The 21,169-nt window shown below is 39.8% G+C and overlaps 1 protein-coding gene and 1 pseudogene across 2 annotated transcripts; one reads left to right on the forward strand and one right to left on the reverse strand.

The window, feature by feature from the left end:
• The first annotated feature begins 741 nt into the window (after positions 1 to 741).
• Positions 742 to 10,943, forward strand: AV320801 (expressed sequence AV320801). 2 transcript variants are annotated; one of them, NM_177918.1, is made up of 5 exons: positions 776 to 907; positions 1,106 to 1,224; positions 5,456 to 5,755; positions 7,059 to 7,643; positions 8,221 to 10,782. In NM_177918.1, the coding sequence occupies exons 2-5, from the start codon at positions 1,220 to 1,222 to the stop codon at positions 8,732 to 8,734; spliced, it is 1,404 nt and encodes a 467-aa protein (NP_808586.1). In that variant the 5' UTR covers positions 776 to 907; positions 1,106 to 1,219; the 3' UTR covers positions 8,735 to 10,782. The 2 variants fall into 2 exon arrangements, with proteins under 2 accessions (XP_006528637.1, NP_808586.1); XM_006528574.4 differs by lacking the exon at positions 1,106 to 1,224 and having other exon boundaries at positions 742 to 907; positions 8,221 to 10,943.
• Positions 10,944 to 12,444: 1,501 nt separating this feature from the next.
• Gm22233 lies at positions 12,445 to 12,558 on the reverse strand (annotated as a pseudogene).
• Between the last annotated feature and the right edge of the window lie 8,611 nt (positions 12,559 to 21,169).

The following is a 21,169-nucleotide window of genomic DNA, read 5'->3' on the forward strand; positions in this document are numbered from 1 at the left end:
GAGTAAAATCAGTGTTCTAGGATAAAAATTGGATATTATATAATTAGGGGTTGTTATCCTTATTGATAGCAATATTTTAACGTGAATATTCACTCCTTGAAATATCAACATAAATATTGTAATGGTGGGGAGCAGTGGGAAGGGGAAGTGAATAGGGGGGTTTCAGAGGACAAACTAGGAAAGAGGGTAACATTTGAAATGTAAATAAAGAAAATATCTAAAAACGTAAAAAATATTATAATGCTTTCTCTGTACAGAGATCAAAACACGTATTTTTAACCCTTATTTCTACTGTCTGTTGTCGTTCTTCGTGGTTTTCCTTTTGAAAATATTTTGTCCCTTTGCTGCTTAGTTTTGTTTTAAATAAGAAGAGGTCATCTCTCCAGCATCCCAAATTTTGTGACTACAGGCATCTTTGCAAGCTTTTTGACAAGAGGAAATAGTGTGCTAAGGTGGAATCCTGTTTTTCCAATTAGTGATCCATGAGTTCAAGTGAAACACTTACTGTGGACAGTAATTCTGATGGCGCGTTATCTGAACTTGACACCTGGTATAATCTGTGGCTAGGTGGAGGTTAAGCCTCACTCACAGTTTATTTAAGTTTGAGTGATAACTGTTTTCTTTTTTTTTTTTAATCTAAGACAATCTTGGCAGGTGGAAGGACACATACGCTGAACGTGCTGGCAATGCGATCCATGGTGCGGTTTAGCGGAAGGATCTGGAGACAAGTCAGCTGACCCTGAGTAGCCAATGAGAATTCTCCAGTTGCTGCTTTAAATTAGAGCCGTGGCCATTACAGGAGCCGTCGCCATTATGACTATGGTGCCCCCGCTACAGGGAAAGCCTCGCGGATACCGAGGGGCTGCCAAAGTGGAGGACATGGAAGTCAGAGGGCTTAACTGCTTGGGTAAACTACAATAGTCTCTTTAAATAAGTTAAACTTGTTTGGGGGCTGAATGGCCAGGGTAGAGGGATTAATCTGTGGTCCGAAAGGATCGCTCCGAAAGGTACTGAATCGGCTCTCATGCCCTGCGCGTTTGTTTCGAGGAAACGGTTTCTCTGAACTTAAATTATGGGACTAATCATTTCCTACTCCCCTTTTAAGGTTCTCCATATAACCTTTAACCTCCTCTTCAAAAATTTATATTCCTGAGAAGGACTTGGTGACATTTCAAAGACTGTGGCACGAGGTTTTGAAGTTCTACGTCAACCTACATTAATGTGGTGAGATGCTTTGTATGAGTCGGTCCTTTAAAACAGTAAGGACTAAACTGTGTAGATATGTAGTTATCTTTGTACAGTATTTATTTATTTATTTATTTATTTATTTTGGTTTTGTTGTTTTGTTTTGTTTTTTTCCCATCTGTCAGTTCATGTTATTTTCTGAGCTGTTTAGACACCAAGGGTCCCGGTTTAGAAAGGCTTTAATATGCTGATATCTTAAACCTTTCCCTCATGTTGTGTTACCGAGGTTTCCGTACATCTCATCCTGCATTAGGGTCTTTGATCTATTTTGAATACTTTTGGTGAAGAGTCAGGGAGAGGTTGGAATGAATGTCCATCTAGGTTTCTTTAGCCACTTTAACCAGATCTGTTTGTTGAAACAGTTTTCTTCAATACAAGTTTTTTGGCATATTTTAAAAAACCTAAGTGGCCGTGGCTGTATAGTTGTATTTCTGAGTCATCTATTCCAATCACGGGGTCCACATAGCTCTGTCTCTTGTAATAACATTCATTTTTGTTGCTATGGCTCTGCAGCCTGAGAGCAGGTGCTGTGCTCCCTCGAGCATTGCCTTTGCAGGACGATGACTTTGGCTATCTACACTCTTTTGTTGTTGTCTCCTTATTTTGAGCCGTTGTGTTCCTTCAAGCTAAATATAATTGGGATTTTGCAAGGCATTGCATTCTTCTGTAGGTAACTTTCAGTAACATGGTCATTTTGCTGTTCTATGTAGTGGGAAGCCTTTCACTCTGTTAGGGTCTTTTTGAGTTTCTTCAGTGTTTTAAAGTCTTCACTGTTCAAGTATTTAGCTCCCTTAGTTTGGATTCTTTATAGGTGTTTTAAGTTTTGAAAACACTGCATGGGATTGCATTTCTGCTTAATTTCTCAGTAGCAAAGTTTCTGGTGAATATGAACTCGACAGTTCTTTATGTTGCTGTGCATACTGCTTTTCTTGGTGAACGTGTTAAAGCACACCTTAGTGCTTGTGTTCAACTGTTGGTACTCTTAAGTGTAGGAGCTTATCATTTACCCACAGAGAGATTACTTAACCTTCTCCTTTATGTTTGTAGCCCATTTACTTCTTCACTTTGCATTACTGCTGTAGGCAAAGCCTTCAAGCAGAATAAAGGGGTTTAGAGAGCAGGTCCCATTCTCTTATCCATTGACTTTAGATGAAATGGTTTCTGCTTTCACAGTTTAGTGTAATGTGCACTACACGTTTGTTATATAGAACCATTTTAAGTTGAGGTGTGCTCTGAGACTCTTCAGGGCTGCTGTCACAAGCAGATCTCTAGCTTTTCTCAAGGCCTTTTCAGTGCATCCTTCCATTTTTAGGAATGCGACATATTTAAGCAAGCATACCTTTCTGCACTGTTTCATTTTTCATATAATCCTACAATCTCTCCTCTAAATGTGTCTAAGGGCTGTATTACCTCTATTGATTTCTGTATCATGAGGCTCCTTTTGGCACTGATAGGAAACCAGTTTGATCATAATAATTTTGCTATAGGCTGTGAGCATGCTGTGAGCAAGACCTAACCTGAGCTATGTTTTCTCAGAGTTTCACTTTATTATTTATTTCTTTGTATGATATTGATGTTTAAATGGAGAGTTTCCTTGACTCTTCCTTCTAGTCCCAATATTCATTAGGTTAAATGATGCAGTTTCCCGGTGAACTTTTCTACCTGTTTTTTTTTTGTTGTTGTTTGATTTTTTAGCTCTAATATTTTTATATTTTTATTCTTTGTTTTCAAACGTGTTTTCTTGCTGATGTTCTCATGTATATTTCTAGTTTGCATCTCTATTTCCTTAGCTACATTCCTTCACCTGCTATTTGTATCTTCTTTGAAACCACTGAATCTTATTTTGTGCAGAGTTTGAATTCTCAGTGCAGCTTTCCAGTCACTTCATTGTCTCTAGTTTCAGCAGTTACATTTGAGGGGTTATGGTCATTTCCAGGTTTTCACAGTAATTGTGCTTCTGTGCTCTCATTTCTATATCACTCGCTATTGGTATTTCTTCTAGTTTTATTTGGAAATGTTAGTGAACAGCTTCCTCTTCCAGGCTAAATCTTCAGTACTGTCCAGAGGACAGAAATAACCACTATAACAGCTGAAACACCAATACAGACCATGTCTGTAATAAAAAGGAAGTTGATTAAATTCAACTACCTCAGCTCAAATGAGAATAGAGCAGAAAGTACAAAACTAGTGTGCAGTGAGCCGTAAAGTTAAAACTGAATGTGGGTCAGAGTAGAAATAGTAAATGCATGAAGTTAATTAGGTGGTGGAGGAACCTAAGAAGAAGAAGCAATGCTGAATAAAGGAAAGGAAAGTGGAGAAGAAAAATGGAAGCCTGTTAGAAAGAGGAGGGGAAGGAGGAAAAGAGTGCATTAATCAGAAGATATGTGTGAACAAAACTAGGTAAATGTAAAGACAGGAATAAAAAATAGAAGGTTTAAAATGCCAGACACTCTTACTGAGGCTATGGAGTGCTAACAAAAAGGCACCTATCATGACTGCCATTCAGAAGACCCAACAAGCAGCTGAAAGTGATAGGTGCAGTTATTTGCACCCAACCAATGGACAGAGCAGCCGAACCCTGTGGTTGAATTAGAGAAGACTAAAAGAAGTTAAGCAGAAGGGACATCCTACAGGAGGACCCTCAGTCTCAATGAATCTGGACCCCTGAGACCTCTCAAACAGTGGACCACCAAACACACAGCTAATATGAGGCCCCCAACACATATACAGTAGAGGACTTCTGGGTCTGTGTTAATTCAGAAATGATGCACCTAACCCTCAAGAGACTGGAGGTCCCAGGGAGTTTAGAGGTCAGGTGGGATGGTTGTAGGGGCATCCACGTAGAGTCGTGGTGGGATGGGGAGGGGGTATGGGATGTAGAGCAGCCCGGAGGGTGGATGAGAGGCAGAGAATGTAATATGGGGCACAGAAAACAAATTTAAAAAAATAAATTTGAAAAAAGAAAAATGTAAATTTTAAATGATTCATAGGCATAGCAGAAAACAAGAATAAAATACAATGGGCAAAATATCTTTTAAAGCGTCTCTCTCTTAGAGATGCTTATTTCTACGTTGGAGTATTCCAACTGAATATTTACATTGGATTTTCTCATCTTTATTAACTTGTGTATGTGCGCTGATCCCTGATCACTCAAAGATCAGTTGTCTATCTGTCTCTGTCTCCCTCCCTCCCTCCCTTTCTCTCTCTCTCTCTCTCTCTCTCTCTCTCTCTCTCTGTGTGTGTGTGTGTGTGTGTGTGTGTGAGTGTGTGTGTTTGTGTGTGTGTGTGTGTGTGTGTACACGTGTTTTGTCTGTATGTGTGTGTATGTATCCCATGAATCTCTGGTATGTATTCATAGATTTATACCTGTAGGGGTGGCAGGTTCTCACTCTCTCCAGAGACTCTCCATGCACGTGGATGAGGATCATACATGTGTTTTTAAGAGATGAGTTGGGAAGGAGCAGGCACTGAGATTTGTGTTGGGGGTTTGATCTTAGTGTGTTCTTATCCCACCCAGCAGGAGACAGTCTGTGTGAGAGAAGAAGTTAATGAAACCTTAAGGTCTTTTCTTAACATGACATCTCAGTTTTATATGTCCCTATGATATTGATTTATGTTTAAACTATAGTTTGTGTGTTTGCATGGTATGTGTTTCAGCACAAGTGGGTGTAATGTCAAAGAGCTCTGTGGAGGTCTCAGGAAAACTCTTTACAGTAAGTTCGCTGTTTTGTTATTAAAGGGAAAAGTGGTGAATATTTTGATTCTGTGTTTCTTTTCGCTTTCTCAGAATCACAGGTAACTTAATAGTTTAGTATTTTCTATTTGCAAGGCAATGATGGTATCACTGGTGTCTGGATTTGCCCATCGAAGACTTTTGTGATGGCTTGTGTACTTTTGAGATAAACTATCAGACGTCAGATAACAAAATTGTCTTCTGATAACCTAGTGATCATTTCTACTCACATTTTATTACACACACATATTTATGTATACATACATATGAAAAAGGATTGTACGTGTATCCATGGACAAATAGACCTTAATATACTCACAAACCAATTTCTATGCCCTACAAGTAGACATCTCTAGAAGTGGATGTTTTATTCCCTATATATGGTACACATAGTTATCTATGTTGCTAACACTGGTTGCAAAGAAAATACTGTGGATATCTGTCATGTTTTCTAAATGTTTCTCACTGAAAATATAGGTTCATTATGATGGACACCAAGGACCCGCCCACACTATTGGATCTTGCTACACAGAATCTATTGAGTAATGAGCATGCAGCAATCCAAGCCCTGGAGGAGATCCCAAGGGAGCTTTTTGTCCCTTTGTTCACTGCTGCCTTCACGGGTAGACACAAGAATATACTGACAGCAATTGTGAAGGCTTGGCCTTTTGCCTGTCTCCACATTGGGGCATTAAGTGTGCAGGAACCTGAGCGTGAACTCCTGAAAGCCTTGATTGAGAGTCTTCAGTTCCTCCTTGCCCTGAACTCAGCTACTAGGTAAGAGCTGGTATAATATAGAGTGACAGAGTAAGTCACAGGAGAATATCCCTCTATCTGCTCTCCTCTCAGATGTAGTATATGCAAATAGTGAAAAAGTTAACAGGACTGTTAGTCCAGTATATGAGGTCACCTTAACACAGCTGTCAGGACTGTTAGTCCAGCACGTGAGGTCACCTTAACACAAGTGTCTTACAGTGTTGAATATTGCATGTAAGTGATTTAGGGCACTATTGGTGGGAGTGAAGTATGCTATTATTTGCATTAAATAAAAATATGAATATTAATATTGCTGAGGATTTGCAGAGAATAGAGAAAAAACTAGTGCTCTTTACTTTTCTTGGGAAGGAGTTATTGGCAGTAAGTCTATGTAAACAGTGTAGGCCAAGGGCTGCAGAGATAGTTTAGCACATAAGAGCAATAGCTGCTATTACAGAGAAGTTCAGTTCCCAGGACCCATAATGCAGCTCAAAACTGTAACTTCAGTTCTATAGGATCTGATACCCACATACAGGATAAACTCCAATGCACATGGAATAGAAATACAAATAAAACCTGAAGTGTAGACCAAGAATAAAGTGATTTGACTTTTCTGAGCCCACAGTAATCCATGAAATTTAGGCAATCCCAAGGTAGGTTTTGTTCTGCTCACTGCTGCCTCCATGGATGGGATCTCTAAGACTCTGAGAGCAATGTAAAGGTTTGGCCCCTTTTCTGTCTCCACATGAGAACATTAAGTACACAAAGGGATCTTCAGATGTTTCTTCCAAGAACTCAGCATTTATGTGAGAATGTGTATAATTCACACATGGTAAGATAGCGAAACATTATGACTGAGCCTGTTGAAAGAGAACAGCAGTTAGTTATGCTGTTCTTTTGTCCACAGTTAGTAATGGCAACTGCTGAAAATGCATGTGAGGTGGCTGGTCTGTCAGTTGAGATTATCTTAGAAACTCTGATGTCTTATGGAGGGTTTTAATTGTGTAATAGAGGTGAGTGAGGCTACTATTGATAGATGTACATAATGGAGACATTGCAAAGAAACAGGTGAGCAAGATTTGTGAGCATTGGGTGCTATAGAAAATAGGAAAGGATAAAGTATTTGCACAGGAAAGTTGTGCTGGTACCTAGTATATGAAATGATAGAGGAAAAACATTATTTTGTCACTACATTATATTACTATTGTTCCTGCTTGGTTATATTGATGTTTGTCACCCCTCAGATCCTCTGTTTTTTGTCTCTTTTGGTTTTGCTTTGTTTTGTTTTGTTTTGTTTTTTTCTTTTTTCTTTTTCAACCTACAGGAGCCCTAAACTGAGGATCCTAGATTTAAGGCAGGATGCTGGCTGCAAGACCGTATGTCCTGAGATCAGTACTAATTCGACAATTTGCTTTCGTTCTTGTGCTCACTCTGAGCACTCTATCTTCAAAATTGAAGGCCAGGAGAGTCTTTCAAGTTCCAAGTCTGAAGCTCAGCCCTCTAGGCTGCCTATGGAATTGATAGTGGACATTTCCCTTGATGGCACTTTGAGGGAAAGGAATTTTTTTGCTTTGCTTCAGAATAAAGTAGAGCAGAGCCTAGGCTCTCTGCACCTGTGCTGCAGAGATTTGCAAATTAATAACTTGTGTGAATGCAGACATGCATTAAGCCATCTGGATCTGAAATGTGTTGATCACCTTGCAGTTGATGAGTCTCCTCTTACTGAAGTTACCAAACTTTTATCTCATACAATACAGCTGGACAGTCTTAGCCTGTCTAAAATCGCTTGTAGATCTTTGAATGGGAGAACCTTTAGAAATTTTATCACCCAACTGAGTCGTATGAACCACCTGAAGGAGCTCAGCTTGTCTTCATTCTGCCTCACAGATCATCTTGAAAATGTCCTGAGGTAAGGGCTTGGGATAGATACTGGGTTTCAATTACTATTCAGTTTTTAAGATGAGAAAAATAATCCTTAGATACTCTTAAGCTTCCCAGAACCCTGTCTCCTACCTCAGCATGGGTAATGCTGGGAGTTTGAAACCAACCAGGAAAGGCCGTCTTTCTGTAATTGAAGAGAAAAACAGGCTTTCAAAAACCGTAGCCAGCTAAGCATGGCCAGGCTGCCATTTATGGACTGGCAAAAGGGTGCTTCCAGCTGGTTGCTCCTTCTGTCCTATCTGTCCCAAGCAGGTGAACTAGTTCCACACTTGATTGTCCTGTAATTACAAAGTAGATAATATTTTCACTAAGTCTTCACACGACCCTATAACAACATATTGTACACTTTGTAAAGGTTAAAATATTATATGTGAGAGTGTTAAATTGCATTTTACAGACTCACAACTCTTTTAAGTTTGTGAAAGATCACATCATTAGGTGCTAATACATTATAAGCTTAAAAGAGTTTATTCTAGGTTCATGAATATTGCTCTCCTCACCTAGTCCTCATTTTTCAGAAGAACTTTTGTGTTCCCTCCCTACAGAGTACTATCTGCTGATTTGGAGTTCTTATATCTGCCGTTCTGTGGACTTTCTTACAGTGACTTCAAGTTTCTCTCTGAGTGCTCTCAAGTCAGTCATTTAAAGTTGCTGAATGTCAACAACAATCCAATATATTGGGAAGATTGTGAGCCATTTTATTATCTCCTGCAGAATGTTTCTAGCACCTTGCAGCATCTGAAAATTTGTTATTGCTTTTTAACAGATTCTACAATCTCTGTTCTTATCCCAGCCCTAACCCGGTGTTCTCAACTTCGAGTGCTTCACTTTTATTCAAATCAAATTACCATGGGCATGCTTATGAGAATTCTTGAGCTATTAACTCCATTGAAGGAGCTTAAACATGTGATCTATCCCATCCCTGTCCATTGCTATGGGAGGTGGCATTTTCAAGGCAGTTTAGATAGACAGAAGGTTGAAGATGTGCAGAGACAATTGAACTTAATGCTACAGGAGGCAGAAAGGAGTGATATGAATTGGATCACTTACTCTGATTAAATTACAAAGTCCAACACAGTTTCAACTTGATATGTTCCCATTAAGGGCTTTTTTCTTAATGCCATAGACAGAATATATAAGGTTCTTATGTTGTAGGAGAATACAATTAAGAAGTATAGGTTGTAACTGATTTCTATAGAGAATAATTTACAAGAAGATAGAGGACGTTGAGATTACCTATGTGTCTCTCAGCTATTGTTGTGGATAGCATTTCATCTCACCAAATAAATTGTAAGTAGAGGATATGGAAAGTTTTTGTTATGAAATACTAACAACACCCTGTCCTCACTGAGATTTGCCTGTGGATACTTAGTGCAGTTGTGACAATATAACTTTTCCTGCATGTGAATTTGGAGGCAGGTGGCAATTGAAGACAACACTTTTTATTGCATACGTTGTATTAAGTTTCTATATTTCAGCCTTCTTCAGTTGTTTAAAGGAAACCATCTGGATTTAACAGTGAGAAAAATTATTTGTAACTACTACCATTAAGTGGTTCAATTTTTATTTCATATTCATTGATTAAGGATTAGTTTGAAATATTATTACTGAACCACTGACTGTGGTTTATCGGTTGTTAAAGCAACTAGAAAGGTGTTGTACACACTTAGACCCCCAAGCTTCATCTTCCCAGCTCTTAGTACATATTCTCTTCCATGCAAAACGGACTTTATGATGTTGGATCTCCTCAGCAGGATTCAGGGATTCAACATCGCCATCTTGGAGGCATGCTCTCACATCTGTTTGATATCTACCATCTGGCCTCCTGCAAAATGCCTGGTATAGTAGACTGGTAGGGAAGAGAACTTTGTTTCTTTGTTTTGGACGTTTCACTAAGGTTGTTTGACTCCACTCTTTGGGACCTTGGCAAGACAGAATATGATTAGGAGTTTTGACAGAGGGAGTTCCTTTCAACTCATGAGGCCAGGGAGCAGACAGAGAAGCCTGAGTCCCCACACAGCCATCAGGAATGCAATTTCATTGATTTGCATCCTTGAACTACCCTGACATAAAGTTTCTACCACCTACCCTGGAGCCTCTCTTGAACTATCCTGCTCAAAGATTTCAACTGCCTGCATTGGAACCATCAGCTTGAGACCAATATGAACTTGGAAAGACAGGAGTCCAGCCACAACAACGACTATTATTCCTTTTGAAATTTTTTTTCTTTTACCACTAGTTCCTTCATGGTATACTTGACTCAGTTTGAAATTCTGATTTTTTTGTATGGAACTTTCCACATTTGCCATAATATTGTGTAGCAAATGCATTATGCATGGAGCTGTTTAGAGTTGAAACTTCAAATACGATTACCATAAATAGAAAAGCATGTAGTTTGCTCACGACATAGTGTGAACAAAGCATATATACCTATCAATTAGGATGCTATTTTTGCTAATGTATTGAAAAGTTAATACACTACATTGCAAAAACATAGAAAAGTGTATACATTTAGTTTGTTCCTGTCACATCCTGATATGTCTACATCACTGCATTTTAATGACATATAAGTTTAATGAAAAAAATCCTTTATGGAGTCTTTTTATAAATAAACCTAACTGCATTTAAAAATCTAATAAGAAAACCAGAAGCAACAGTGTGTCTATATTGCTTTAAGTTTGAAATTATACTGGATTTCAGATCAACTAAATAAAACTGGGGTTAAAAGCTACAGAATTTTGTTAACAGTTCTCACATGTCAAGATGATACTGAACTATACTGTAGAGATACAGAGCACTAAAATTTATCTGGAAAATTAACATTTGTGTTGATTACATTTATTTGTTAATAGATTTTCAAATTCAAGTAGCAACTTAAACAAAAGTCATGTGCAAAATTCTGGTGTATGATTTGTTAACAAAGCATTTGAAAGACTCAAAAGCAAGAATGGAGAATTAATGACATTCATCTTTTTCATATTGCTTTATATTAAAATGCAGAATTTAATATTCCAATGTCAATGTAACCAGCAAATGTTTTATAATGCTTTCTTGTTAACATCACATTATCTTGTCATCTTTGAGTAAGTAAAATGTTACTATAATTTAAGTCCATGAGATTCATTTAATATTTTTGTTTAGGTTTTCTTCTTTCCAATGTGATTCTATACATTTTCTGGGCATAACATATATTATTCTCAATTCCTTGCTTTCATCTGATTTGAAAATAATCTATCCTCAGGAATGATTAAAACATTTTTCAAATGTTTTTATTGGTTCTTCGTGAATTTCACATCATGCAACGCAATCCCACTCATCTCCCATTCCCCACAGACCCATCCTCCACACTTGCAACCTCTCTCCAACATATTTTTTAAAAATGTCCTCTTGGAAGCTAGAGTGTGTCAGAGTGTCCCACAGTATACCCTTTTCTCCAGGCAACTTTGCTTGCCAATATTAATTGCAATGACTTGTTATTCTCATATGAGTCCTTTGATTTCTGCTACTCTGTTGAAAATGGGACCTCATTGTGACTCTTGGATATCCTGTTATTGCCTTGTGTCACGGAGATCTTCTAGTTTTGGATCTGTAGGACTAGCTACTTAGTGCACTTCAGAAGTTCAGTTGTTGAGGTGGGCCAACTCAAAGCCCTGATTCTGGGCTTGAGAGGTATCTGAGCTGGCTGTTACAGCCAGCTGGTGTGTTGCAGCCAGTGAGGGATAAGGCCAGTTCTACCACTCTCATGACCTCAGGGCCACAGATGCCAAGGAACTAGGAACAGGAGGAGGGCTAACTCTCCCACACTCATACCATGGGGGCCAGCTCACCCACAATCCTTGCACCAAGGGCCAGCTCTACTGTGCTGCACAGGTGAGGTGCAGGGCCAGCTCTCCTGAATGATGCAGCTGCTGAGGGACAGGGGGAGGAGGAAGGAGTGTATCTCTCCTTCATCCATGCCACTGCATGGGAGACAAGTGGTAGGGCCAGCTTTCACTCCCTTTTATCCTTGGGGAATGTCTCACCTACAACTTCAGCAATGTGCACAGCCAGTCGAGTACTGTAGCTGGCTAGGGGTTAGCTCTTCTGCTCTTCTACAACCAGGGTCAGCTCTTCTAGAATGCCCAGGTGAGGGCTTGGGCCTGTTCTGCAAACCCCTCAGACACCAATATGTCCCCCGGTGACAGCACAGATCAGGGACATCCATCTGAACTTTGGAGCTAACAGGCCCCTACTGCTTCAGGGTACAGACACAGGTGTGGTCCTCAATGGAAGCCCTGGCCCAGGACCCCACCAAGGCCCCAGGTGGCATTACTGGCGACTCACATCAAACCATTCCTCACCATTTTCATGCCTCCAGTTCTGCCTCTCTTCATTATGCCCACATCCTTCTGTTTCTCTTCCATTTCTCCACCACTTACTGGCTCCTCTGAGAGGCACCCGAGGTCTTAGTGTCTGGTGTTGTCTCAGGAATGGTCAGGAGTGCTATATCTTGCTCCTGAATAGTGGCACCAGACAGGGGTAATTTTCGAATCTGGTCTACCCATCCCCACACATGTGCTGTGCAGAACTGGTGGTGATCCGGCTTGCTCATCTACTGGCCCACCAGAGTGCTCCAAGGCAAGGGTCATCTGTCTCAGGCTCACTCCTACTCAGGACCCTAGGATTCAGGTGAGGCTCTTCTAGTCTCAGTTTGCTCCCAATACTGGAAAACCGACAGGGCCTGCATGATGCCAGACTGGTGGTCACCTCAGGCTCACTTTTTTTCAGAGATTGTTACACTACTAATCATTCAGATATTCATAAGTCAGAAAACTGAACCTCTCCTCTGCTGACTCTGACATATGTGACAGAGCAGCCACAAATGCAATACTTCTAGGGGCAAGTAAAAACTAATTCTTAACAATATCCCAACTCATGAATTAACTGCTAATCTACATCCAAGATCTTCTATGTCAAAGAAACACAGATTGATGTTAATTCTAGGACATTTTCCCCACATGGCTTGACTTTGCAGGGTTTGGTTGTTTATTAAATGTATGTATGTATGTATGTATGTATGTATGTATGTATGATACATACACACACTTGGGTCATGGAAAAGATCACCTCAAGGTTTATTTCTCAGTCACTCTCCACTCTATTGTATGAGACAGAGTTGCTTGCTGAATCTAGAACATACCAGTTAGCTAGACACATTGGACCATAAGACCCCCCCCTGATCATTTTGTCTCTGTCTTCAAGTTTTGCTATTTCAGGCATTCACTGCCAAGCTGGCTTTTACAAGAAAGCAGGGGATCCCAACTCAGATCTTCATACTTATACTACAAGTACTTAATTCACTGTGACATTTCTCCAGCCCTCTCCGTTAGATTTTTTTTATTGTTTTTTAAGCCAGAGTTGGAGTTTATTAAAAATAGGCACCTGGGGAAGAGTAAAGCATAACTAAAGACATGGATGCTTCAATGAAGTAACTTACCATAGTGTTTTTTTATTATGTGGACATGTTTATACATGTATATGTGAGTGTGTGTGAGTGCGTGCATGTGCGTGCGTGCGTGTGTGTGTGTGTGTGTGTGTGTGAGTGCATGTGTGTTTGTGTGTGTTTACTTGAGACCTGAGATTTACATGGGCTGTCTTCATTTATGGCTATTTACTCTTAGAATCTTTCATGAATTAAGCTTTTAGCAATCCCACACATGTAAGCAATGCATAGCATCCACTTCACCCCAGCTCCTCTCTCCTCCCTTCCTTGCCCTGATCTCATTTTCCTATCCATGTCTATTTCATTTTGTGAACTCTTGCAATCAATCTGAGTTATCTGTAGGGTCATGGCTTTAAAGGTTTCCATAGGAGTCTTGTGGGCTCAGCAGTGGATAAACAACTGAAGACAATAATTCTCCTATTCCCAAAGTCTATCAATCACCTGCACTTCAGAAATAGAGCGGAGGCTCCATGAACTCATCCTCTGCTCTGGACTGACTGATGGCAGGGCTGGACTGTGTGCAGTAAGCTATGGTTTCAGTGAGTTAACCATTTTAGTGGCTGTATGGAGGCTAGAGAATGACATTTTCTAATTTTATTTTACACACACACACACACACACACACACACACACACACACAAATTCTTTTGAATTGTTTCCTCTTTCCTTGAAAATAGATTTCTTTTCACAAATAGTATATTCTGATCATGTTTTTCCCTCCGTCAAGTCCTCACATATCCTTCCCTACCTTCCCTCCCATCTAGATCCCTTTCTGTCTCCCTTTGCAAACAAAACAGGCTTCTAAAGGATAATAACATAAGATAAAACAGATCCAGTAATACTGGAATTGGATAAAGCAAGTAAACAGAAAGAAAATCGCTTGAGAACAGGCCTAAGAACCAGTGAACCACTTGGTCACACACTCAGGAATCCTTTAAAAAACACTAAACTGAAAGTCATAATATATACACAGAGGACCTGGTCCAGACCATGCAGAGTCTATGCATGATGTCTCAGTCTCTGTGAGTTCATATGTGCAGTGACATTATCGATTTTTGAGGGCTTTGATTTCGTGTGTCCTCATCCCCTCTGGTTCTTCCATTCTTTCTACCTCTTTACACACACACATACACACACACACACACACACACACACGCATATACATACATACATACATACATACATACATACATACATACATATATATGTGTATGTAAATGAAGAGAGAGAGAGATTGGTAGGGGAGAAGAGAGATTGGAGAGGGATAGGAGAGAGAGAGAAGAAAGAGAGAGGGAGAGAGAGTGTGTTTTGTGTGTGTGTGTGAGAGAGAGAGAGAGAGAGAGAGAGAGAGAGGAGAGAGACTGTGTGTGAGAGAGAGAGAGTGAGACAGAGAGTGTGTGTGGGGGGGTGTAAGTGTGTGTGTGTGTGTGTATGTGAGACAGAGAGAGAGAGAGAGAGAGAGAAGAGATATTCATTCTATACCTTCTGTTACTTTAGAGAACCCTGACTAATACAATTACTGAGAGTATACTTAAGAAACTACTTCAGGCAACCTTGCCCTTATTATAGGAAGAGAATATGGGACAAAAATCCACCTAAAGAAGTCTGAGCAAGTTTTTTCAGAGGTGTAAGCTATACAGATTATTTTGTCACTGTTATCCATTACAACACGTACCATATTTTCTTCATATATTATTCAGTTGGAAAACATCTAGGTTGTTTCTTATATTAGCTATTATGAATAAAACAGCTATGAACTTGGTTGAGCAAGTGTTCTTGTAAAGGTGATTGGTTTTCTGGAAGAGTTTGAACATTTTTTCATTGGCCAGCACGAACTCAGAATCAGCCACTGGCTCCTCTCTATTACAACCTTGTGGAGAACATTAAGAGACAAAGTTAATGTGAAAAATGCGTTAACATTAGTTTTGTTTAGTAAGATGAATCGTTATTGTACAACTGGCCGGACCATGTATCAGAACTCTGTACGTGGATAAGGTAACTGTAAATCAGCTGTTTGGTGCATCGGACTCCTGCATAAGGGACAAGCACCCGAAAGCTTTGTAAGGGAAGCCAGTTAACATTAGCATCTAAATGGCAAATTTAACATGATAAAATCCTATTGGATCATTTTATAGGAATGTCTAGCAATTTTCCAAGGATGCTACTTGGGTATCCTGAGTAATTTCCAAAACCTGAGAGTACCTGGTACTTTCCTTTAACATAGATTACTGTTGTGAGAAGTCTTTTCCTGAAACGGCTCCATAGTTGCTGAATACAGCTTTTAGATTTGGCCTCAATATTTAAGAAGATAGGCTTGTTTAATCAGCTATAGGTAGACACTATAGTGCAAACCATTTTTGTTCTATTTCAGGAAGAAACTCATTGGTGAGTAATAGTTGTTAAAATATCATTTTATATGGTTAACTATGTCTGGGAATTGCATTCCCTTGAACTGTTAAAGAAGTATACTGATCATTTTCGTCGTAGATAAATTTTCCTACTGTGCATTTAAGATCATATAGGTAGCAAGAGTAAGTGTTTGTACTGTCTAAGATACTTGAGAATCTAGTGCTCAGGCTCACTTGGGCTTAGGAGGAATCTCATGTTTCTCTAGACTTTCTTTTGCCAGTTGCCCATCTATGTGAAGATAAATGAAAGGCCTTACTGGAGCGACTTTGGCTTCATCTGGAATCATTGAGGAAATCTTTCCTCTGTGTTGCCTCTCCTCTTTGTAGATTGGATACTGGTTAGGATTCATTGTATGGGGTCTCCAGTGTGTCTCTTAAAGAGACAACAAGTGACTTTCCACACTTACAGAACCTTTCTAGGGATGGTTGACAGTCCCCTAGGACCTGATTGGCATTAGAGGGCAAGGGAGAAACTATTCTTTTCGTCTCCTTGACCATATTAATATAGGTCTCCAAATATTGTTTTTAAACACCCAGTTTAGGTTACATCAGTCTGGCATTTTAACTACTGTACAACCTTTTAATGGGTAGGCATTTCTAAATAAACTTTGGTTAGACACACATTATAGCCAACTAGTGTAATTGCAGATTTTGAGCTTAGAAATTTTAAAAACATAGACATCATCCCTAAGTTTTATCCCTTTCATGAGTTGAATAAGTATTCTAATTTTCTTTTACATTCTGGAAACATCAACTATCTTAATCTTTTTTTTTTTTTTGTATAATTGTGAGACCTTGAGAAGTTTTACTCTTTCAATGATATCATATCTACTGACCCTTTCACTTCTTTAATTTTTTTCATTCTCTCACAATACAACATGATCACAGCCTCTCCCCACTCCTCTCCTCATAGTTGCCCCTGATATCCCCTCTCCCACAGATTCATTCTTCCTCCATTCCCTTCAGAAAAGAACAGGCTTCCCAACTGAACATGGCATAAACAGTTACAGTAAGACTAAGTACAGCCCCTCATATCAAGGCTGGAGGAGGTTACCCACTAGGAGGAAAAAGGGTTCTAAGACCTGGCAAAAGAGCCAGAGATATCCCTCCTCCCACTGTTAGAGCCCACAAGTACACCAAGCCATAAAATAGCATACATGCAGAGGACCTAGGTCAGACCCATGCAGGCTCTGTGACTGCTGCTTGAGTATCTGTGAACTCATATGAGCCCTGCTTAATTAATTTTCATAGTGTTCTTCATCCCTCCGACTCCTACAATCCTTCCTAGTCTTCAGCTGCGTTCATCAAGCTCCACCTAATGTTTGGACGTTTGGATATAGATCTCTGTATCTGCTCCCATTACCTGCTGGAGGAAACCTCTCTGCAGACAATTGGGCTAGACATTGAGCTATGAGCATAGCGAAACTGGTATCATTTCATTGAGTTCTGTTGGTGGTGTTTGTGATGGTGGTAGTTGTGGTGGTGTTTTATTTTTATTTTTTTTTATTTTTTATTAGGGACTTTCCTCATTTACATTTCCAATGCTATCCCAAAAGTCCCCCATGCCCCCCTCCACTTTTCTACCCACCCATTCCCACCTTTTGGCCCTGAGGATCCCCTGTATGGGGCATATAAAGTTTGCATGTCCAATGGGCCTCTCTTACCAGTGATGGCCGACTAGGCCATCTTTTGATACATATGCAGCTAGAGTCAAGAGCTCCGGGGTACTGGTTAGTTCATAATGTTGTTCCACCTATAGGGTTGCAGATCCCTTTAGCTACCTGGGTACTTTCTCTAGCTCCTCCATTGGGGGCCCTGTGATCCATCCAGTAGCTGACTGTGAGCATCCACTTCTGTGTTTGCTAGGCCCCAGCATAGTCTCACAAGAGACAGCTATATCAGGGTCCTTTCAGCAAAATCTTGCTAGTGTATGTAATGGTGTCAGTGTTTGGAGGCTGATTATGGGATGGATCCCTGGATATAGCAGTCTCTAGATGGTCCATCCTTTTGTCTCAGCTCCAAACTTTGTCTCTGTAACCCCTTCCATGGGTGTTTTGTTCCCAATTCTAAGAAGGGGCAAAGTGTCCACACGTTGGTCTTCCTTCTTCTTGAGTTTCATGTGTTTTGCAAATTGTATCTTGTATCTTGGGTATTCTAAGTTTCTGGGCTAATATCCACTTATCAGTGAGTACATATCATTTGAGTTCTTTTGTGATTGGGTTACCTCACTCAGGATGATGCCCTCCAGGTCCAACCATTTGCCTAGAAATTTCATAAATTCATTCTTTTTAATAGCTGAGTAGTACTCCATTGTGTAAATGTACCACATTTTCTGTATCCATTTTCTGTTGAGGGGCATCTGGGTGCTTTCCAGGTTCTGGCTATTATAAATAAGGCTGCTATGAACATAGTGGAGCATGTGTTCTTCTTACCGGTTGGGACATCTTCTGGATATATGCCCAGGACAAGTATTGCGGGATCCTCGAGTAGTACTATGTCCAATTTTCTAAGGAACTGCCAGACTGATTTCCAGAGTGGTTGTACAAGCTTGCAATCCCACCAATAATGGAGGAATCTTTATACATATAAATACTTCTCTATTAAAGTAACATCCATTTTTACATACTTATAACATTTTAAAAAATGTATTAATACCATACAACACCATAGCATTAACAGATGGATTCATATCTTTTGTGAGAAGTTTTCCCCAAGGAACTGAGGATACTAATACCTATCCCCTGGTCATAAGATCCCAATGGCAGAGGAAAGTTCAAGTTCATCGAAGTTCATCCTGGAGAGGAATGAGTTAATTGAGGCTTACTTTTAGAGAATTGGTAAGGTATTACTGCTGAAGAGGGAGACTCTGAAGCAGTCACACTCAAAAGCTTTTACTTGATATGCATGAGGATGTGTTATACTCATGTAGAAAAATATTCCTTTTTAAGCCTTTTATAACGTATAAAACTGGCTAAGATGTCTTGTTCATCTCCTTCTGCAAAGAAGTATTAAATTTATTAAGTCTCACTATGACCATTTTAGGCTAAGACATCTGAAGGAGGCCCTTTATTGGATCTTGAAACATCTAATTGTTCATTTGTTTGTTCTTATACAAACCATAGTTGTAATATAATCTTAAAAGTCTCAAAATATTTTTATTTCCATATGTTTATGCATACATAAAGAGCCTTTAAAAGCACAGACATAAGTTATTCTTGTCCAAAGGTGGAGCAATTGTTCAATAGGAAAAATGTATCCTGGACTAGGAACAACCATCTCTTTTTTTTTTTTTTCTAAACAGAAACAAGATTTTATTTTATTTTTTTTGCAGTAAGGAAGATTACTAAGACATAGTGTTAACTTTTCCAAATGCAGAAAGGGCCTTCTGTAGCCTCCCCCCTCCCCCCACAGCCTGAAGGTGAGCTGAGCAGGCTTAACTTGTCACTAGGAGATCACCTGGGGTGGAGACAGCCACCCTATTTTTCTACCACTGCCACTGCTGCTCCCTGCCACCTAGCTGTTCTGGCAAGCCAGAACCCTCTCTGGCTAGGCTGGTTAAATGTTTATGAACCAGACAGGTAGAAAAGGAAAATAATTAAAATCCTTTATACAGACAAATATGCACAGACACATATATATTCATACACCCACATTCTGGCTGTACACAACTATCTGCCTCGAGCAGTTCCACAAGTATTAATGCCCTTATATATACACACACCTACACAAATAAATATAGCCAAACAGATATATACATTTGGATGGGGGGATGGATGGATGGATGGATGGATGGATGGATGGATGGATGGATGGATGGATGTGACAGAGACCCTCAAGCCGAATAATCCATCTGACAACTTTATGTTTTTCTCTGGCAATTTTATAACTTCTTAGACAAAAAAATAAATATTTCTTTAGAAAATTACCTAAGAGATAAAATGGGAGTTACAGAAGGATGTTAATATTAAGTTCAAAACAGTGTTTCATTCTAAAGTGCTCATTATAATTTCAAAGCAACAGTTTCTCATGGCCCTGTCTTATCATAGTGGACACCTGTGGCTTCATCCTTGGACCTAAAAGTTTTTCCTTGAACAAAAATTTTTCCCAAGAACATTTTTCTTTTTAGATTAATTATGAAAGTTCATTTCATTTCTTATTAGATAGCCTTTACTTACTATTATGAGGAGTGGGCACATTCTATTTTTGATTCTAATTTTATTACATCTCTCTAGCAAAACAACTAAGACCATCTCTTCAAACTTTTTCCTAAAATTATTTCTATAAAATGAGGAATTCTATAGAATCATTAATTCATCTATACAGCATAAATTCATGAAAGTTCATCTTTATGTCTTTCTGCAGGAAATCTGATCAATAGGGTAGGCTAATGCCCAGGGTTTTTTTATTATTTAATTTTATTTGTAATTCATATTTTTACACTCCATATTCCATTTCCTACCCCACCCCTCCCACCCTCCAACTGCTCCACATCACACACTTCCTCCCCACCACACCCTGTCTACACTTGGATAAACTCATCCTCTACCCAAACTAAACTCTAAACTCCCTGGGGCCTCCAGTCTCTTGAGGGTTAGGTACATCATTTCTGAATGAACACAGACTCAGCAATCCTCTATTCTGTGTGCATTGAGGGCCGCATATCAGGTGGTGTATGCTGTCTGGTTGGTGGTCCAGTGTTTGAAAGATCTCAGGGGTCCAGGTCAGTTAAGTCTACTGGTCCTCCAATTGGATCTCCATTCTTCTCAAATTCTTTCAGCCTTCCCTAATGCCCAGGGATTAATATAGTAATTTAATAATGACAGGAAAGGCATATCAGCTGCAAGAAGCAACCCTGAGATGAAGTCTTTTGGGGGTCTTGCCATCAAACTCGCCCATCACAGACCTGTCCTAGATGGTTCCTGACACTTGGGCCTATGACCCAAGTGAACTTAACAGTATCGGTCAGAGATCCCTGGGCCTGTGTAGCAAGCCTTAAATGCAATTATAGGACATTGGGTTATCCCCCCCCCCCGTAGCAAACAAGCTGCTATTGTAGAGGTGGGCATATCTTGCCTTACAGGATGCACTTCTAGTTTATAGGGAAAACCAATGTCACCTTTATCCCCAGCAGTATTTTTATTAGATATTTTTTTATTTACATTTCAAATGCTATCCCAAAAGTCCCCCATGCCCTCACCCCGCCCTGCTCTCCAACCCACCCACTCCCACTTCTTGGCCCTGGTGTTCCACTGTACTGAGTCATATAAAGTTTGCAAGTCCAAGGGGTCTCTCTTCCCAATGATGGCAGACTAGGCCATTTTCTGCTGCATATGCAGCTAGAGACATGAGCTCTGAGGGTACTGGTTAGTTCATATTGTTGTTCTACCTATAGGGTTGCAGACCCCTTAAGCTCCTTGGGTACTTTCTCTAGTTCCTCCATTGGGGGCCCTATGATCCTTCCAATAACTGACTGTGAGCATCCACTTCTGTATTTGCCAGGCACTGACATAGCCTCACAGGAGACAGCTATGTCAGGGTCCTTTCAGCAAAATCTTGCTAGTGTATGCAATGGTGTCAGCGTTTGGAGGCTGATCATGGGATGGA

Source organism: Mus musculus, chromosome X (genome assembly GCF_000001635.26).
Source record: "Mus musculus strain C57BL/6J chromosome X, GRCm38.p6 C57BL/6J".
Classification (NCBI taxonomy): Eukaryota; Metazoa; Chordata; class Mammalia; order Rodentia; family Muridae; genus Mus; species Mus musculus.

Bases quoted from the DNA above. Each gene is read 5' to 3' on its own strand.
- AV320801 (NM_177918.1), top strand. The intron at 5,756-7,058 runs GTAAGAGCTGGT...TTCAACCTACAG, and splicing joins GCCCTGAACTCAGCTACTAG to GAGCCCTAAACTGAGGATCC. The intron at 7,644-8,220 runs GTAAGGGCTTGG...CCCTCCCTACAG, and splicing joins CATCTTGAAAATGTCCTGAG to AGTACTATCTGCTGATTTGG.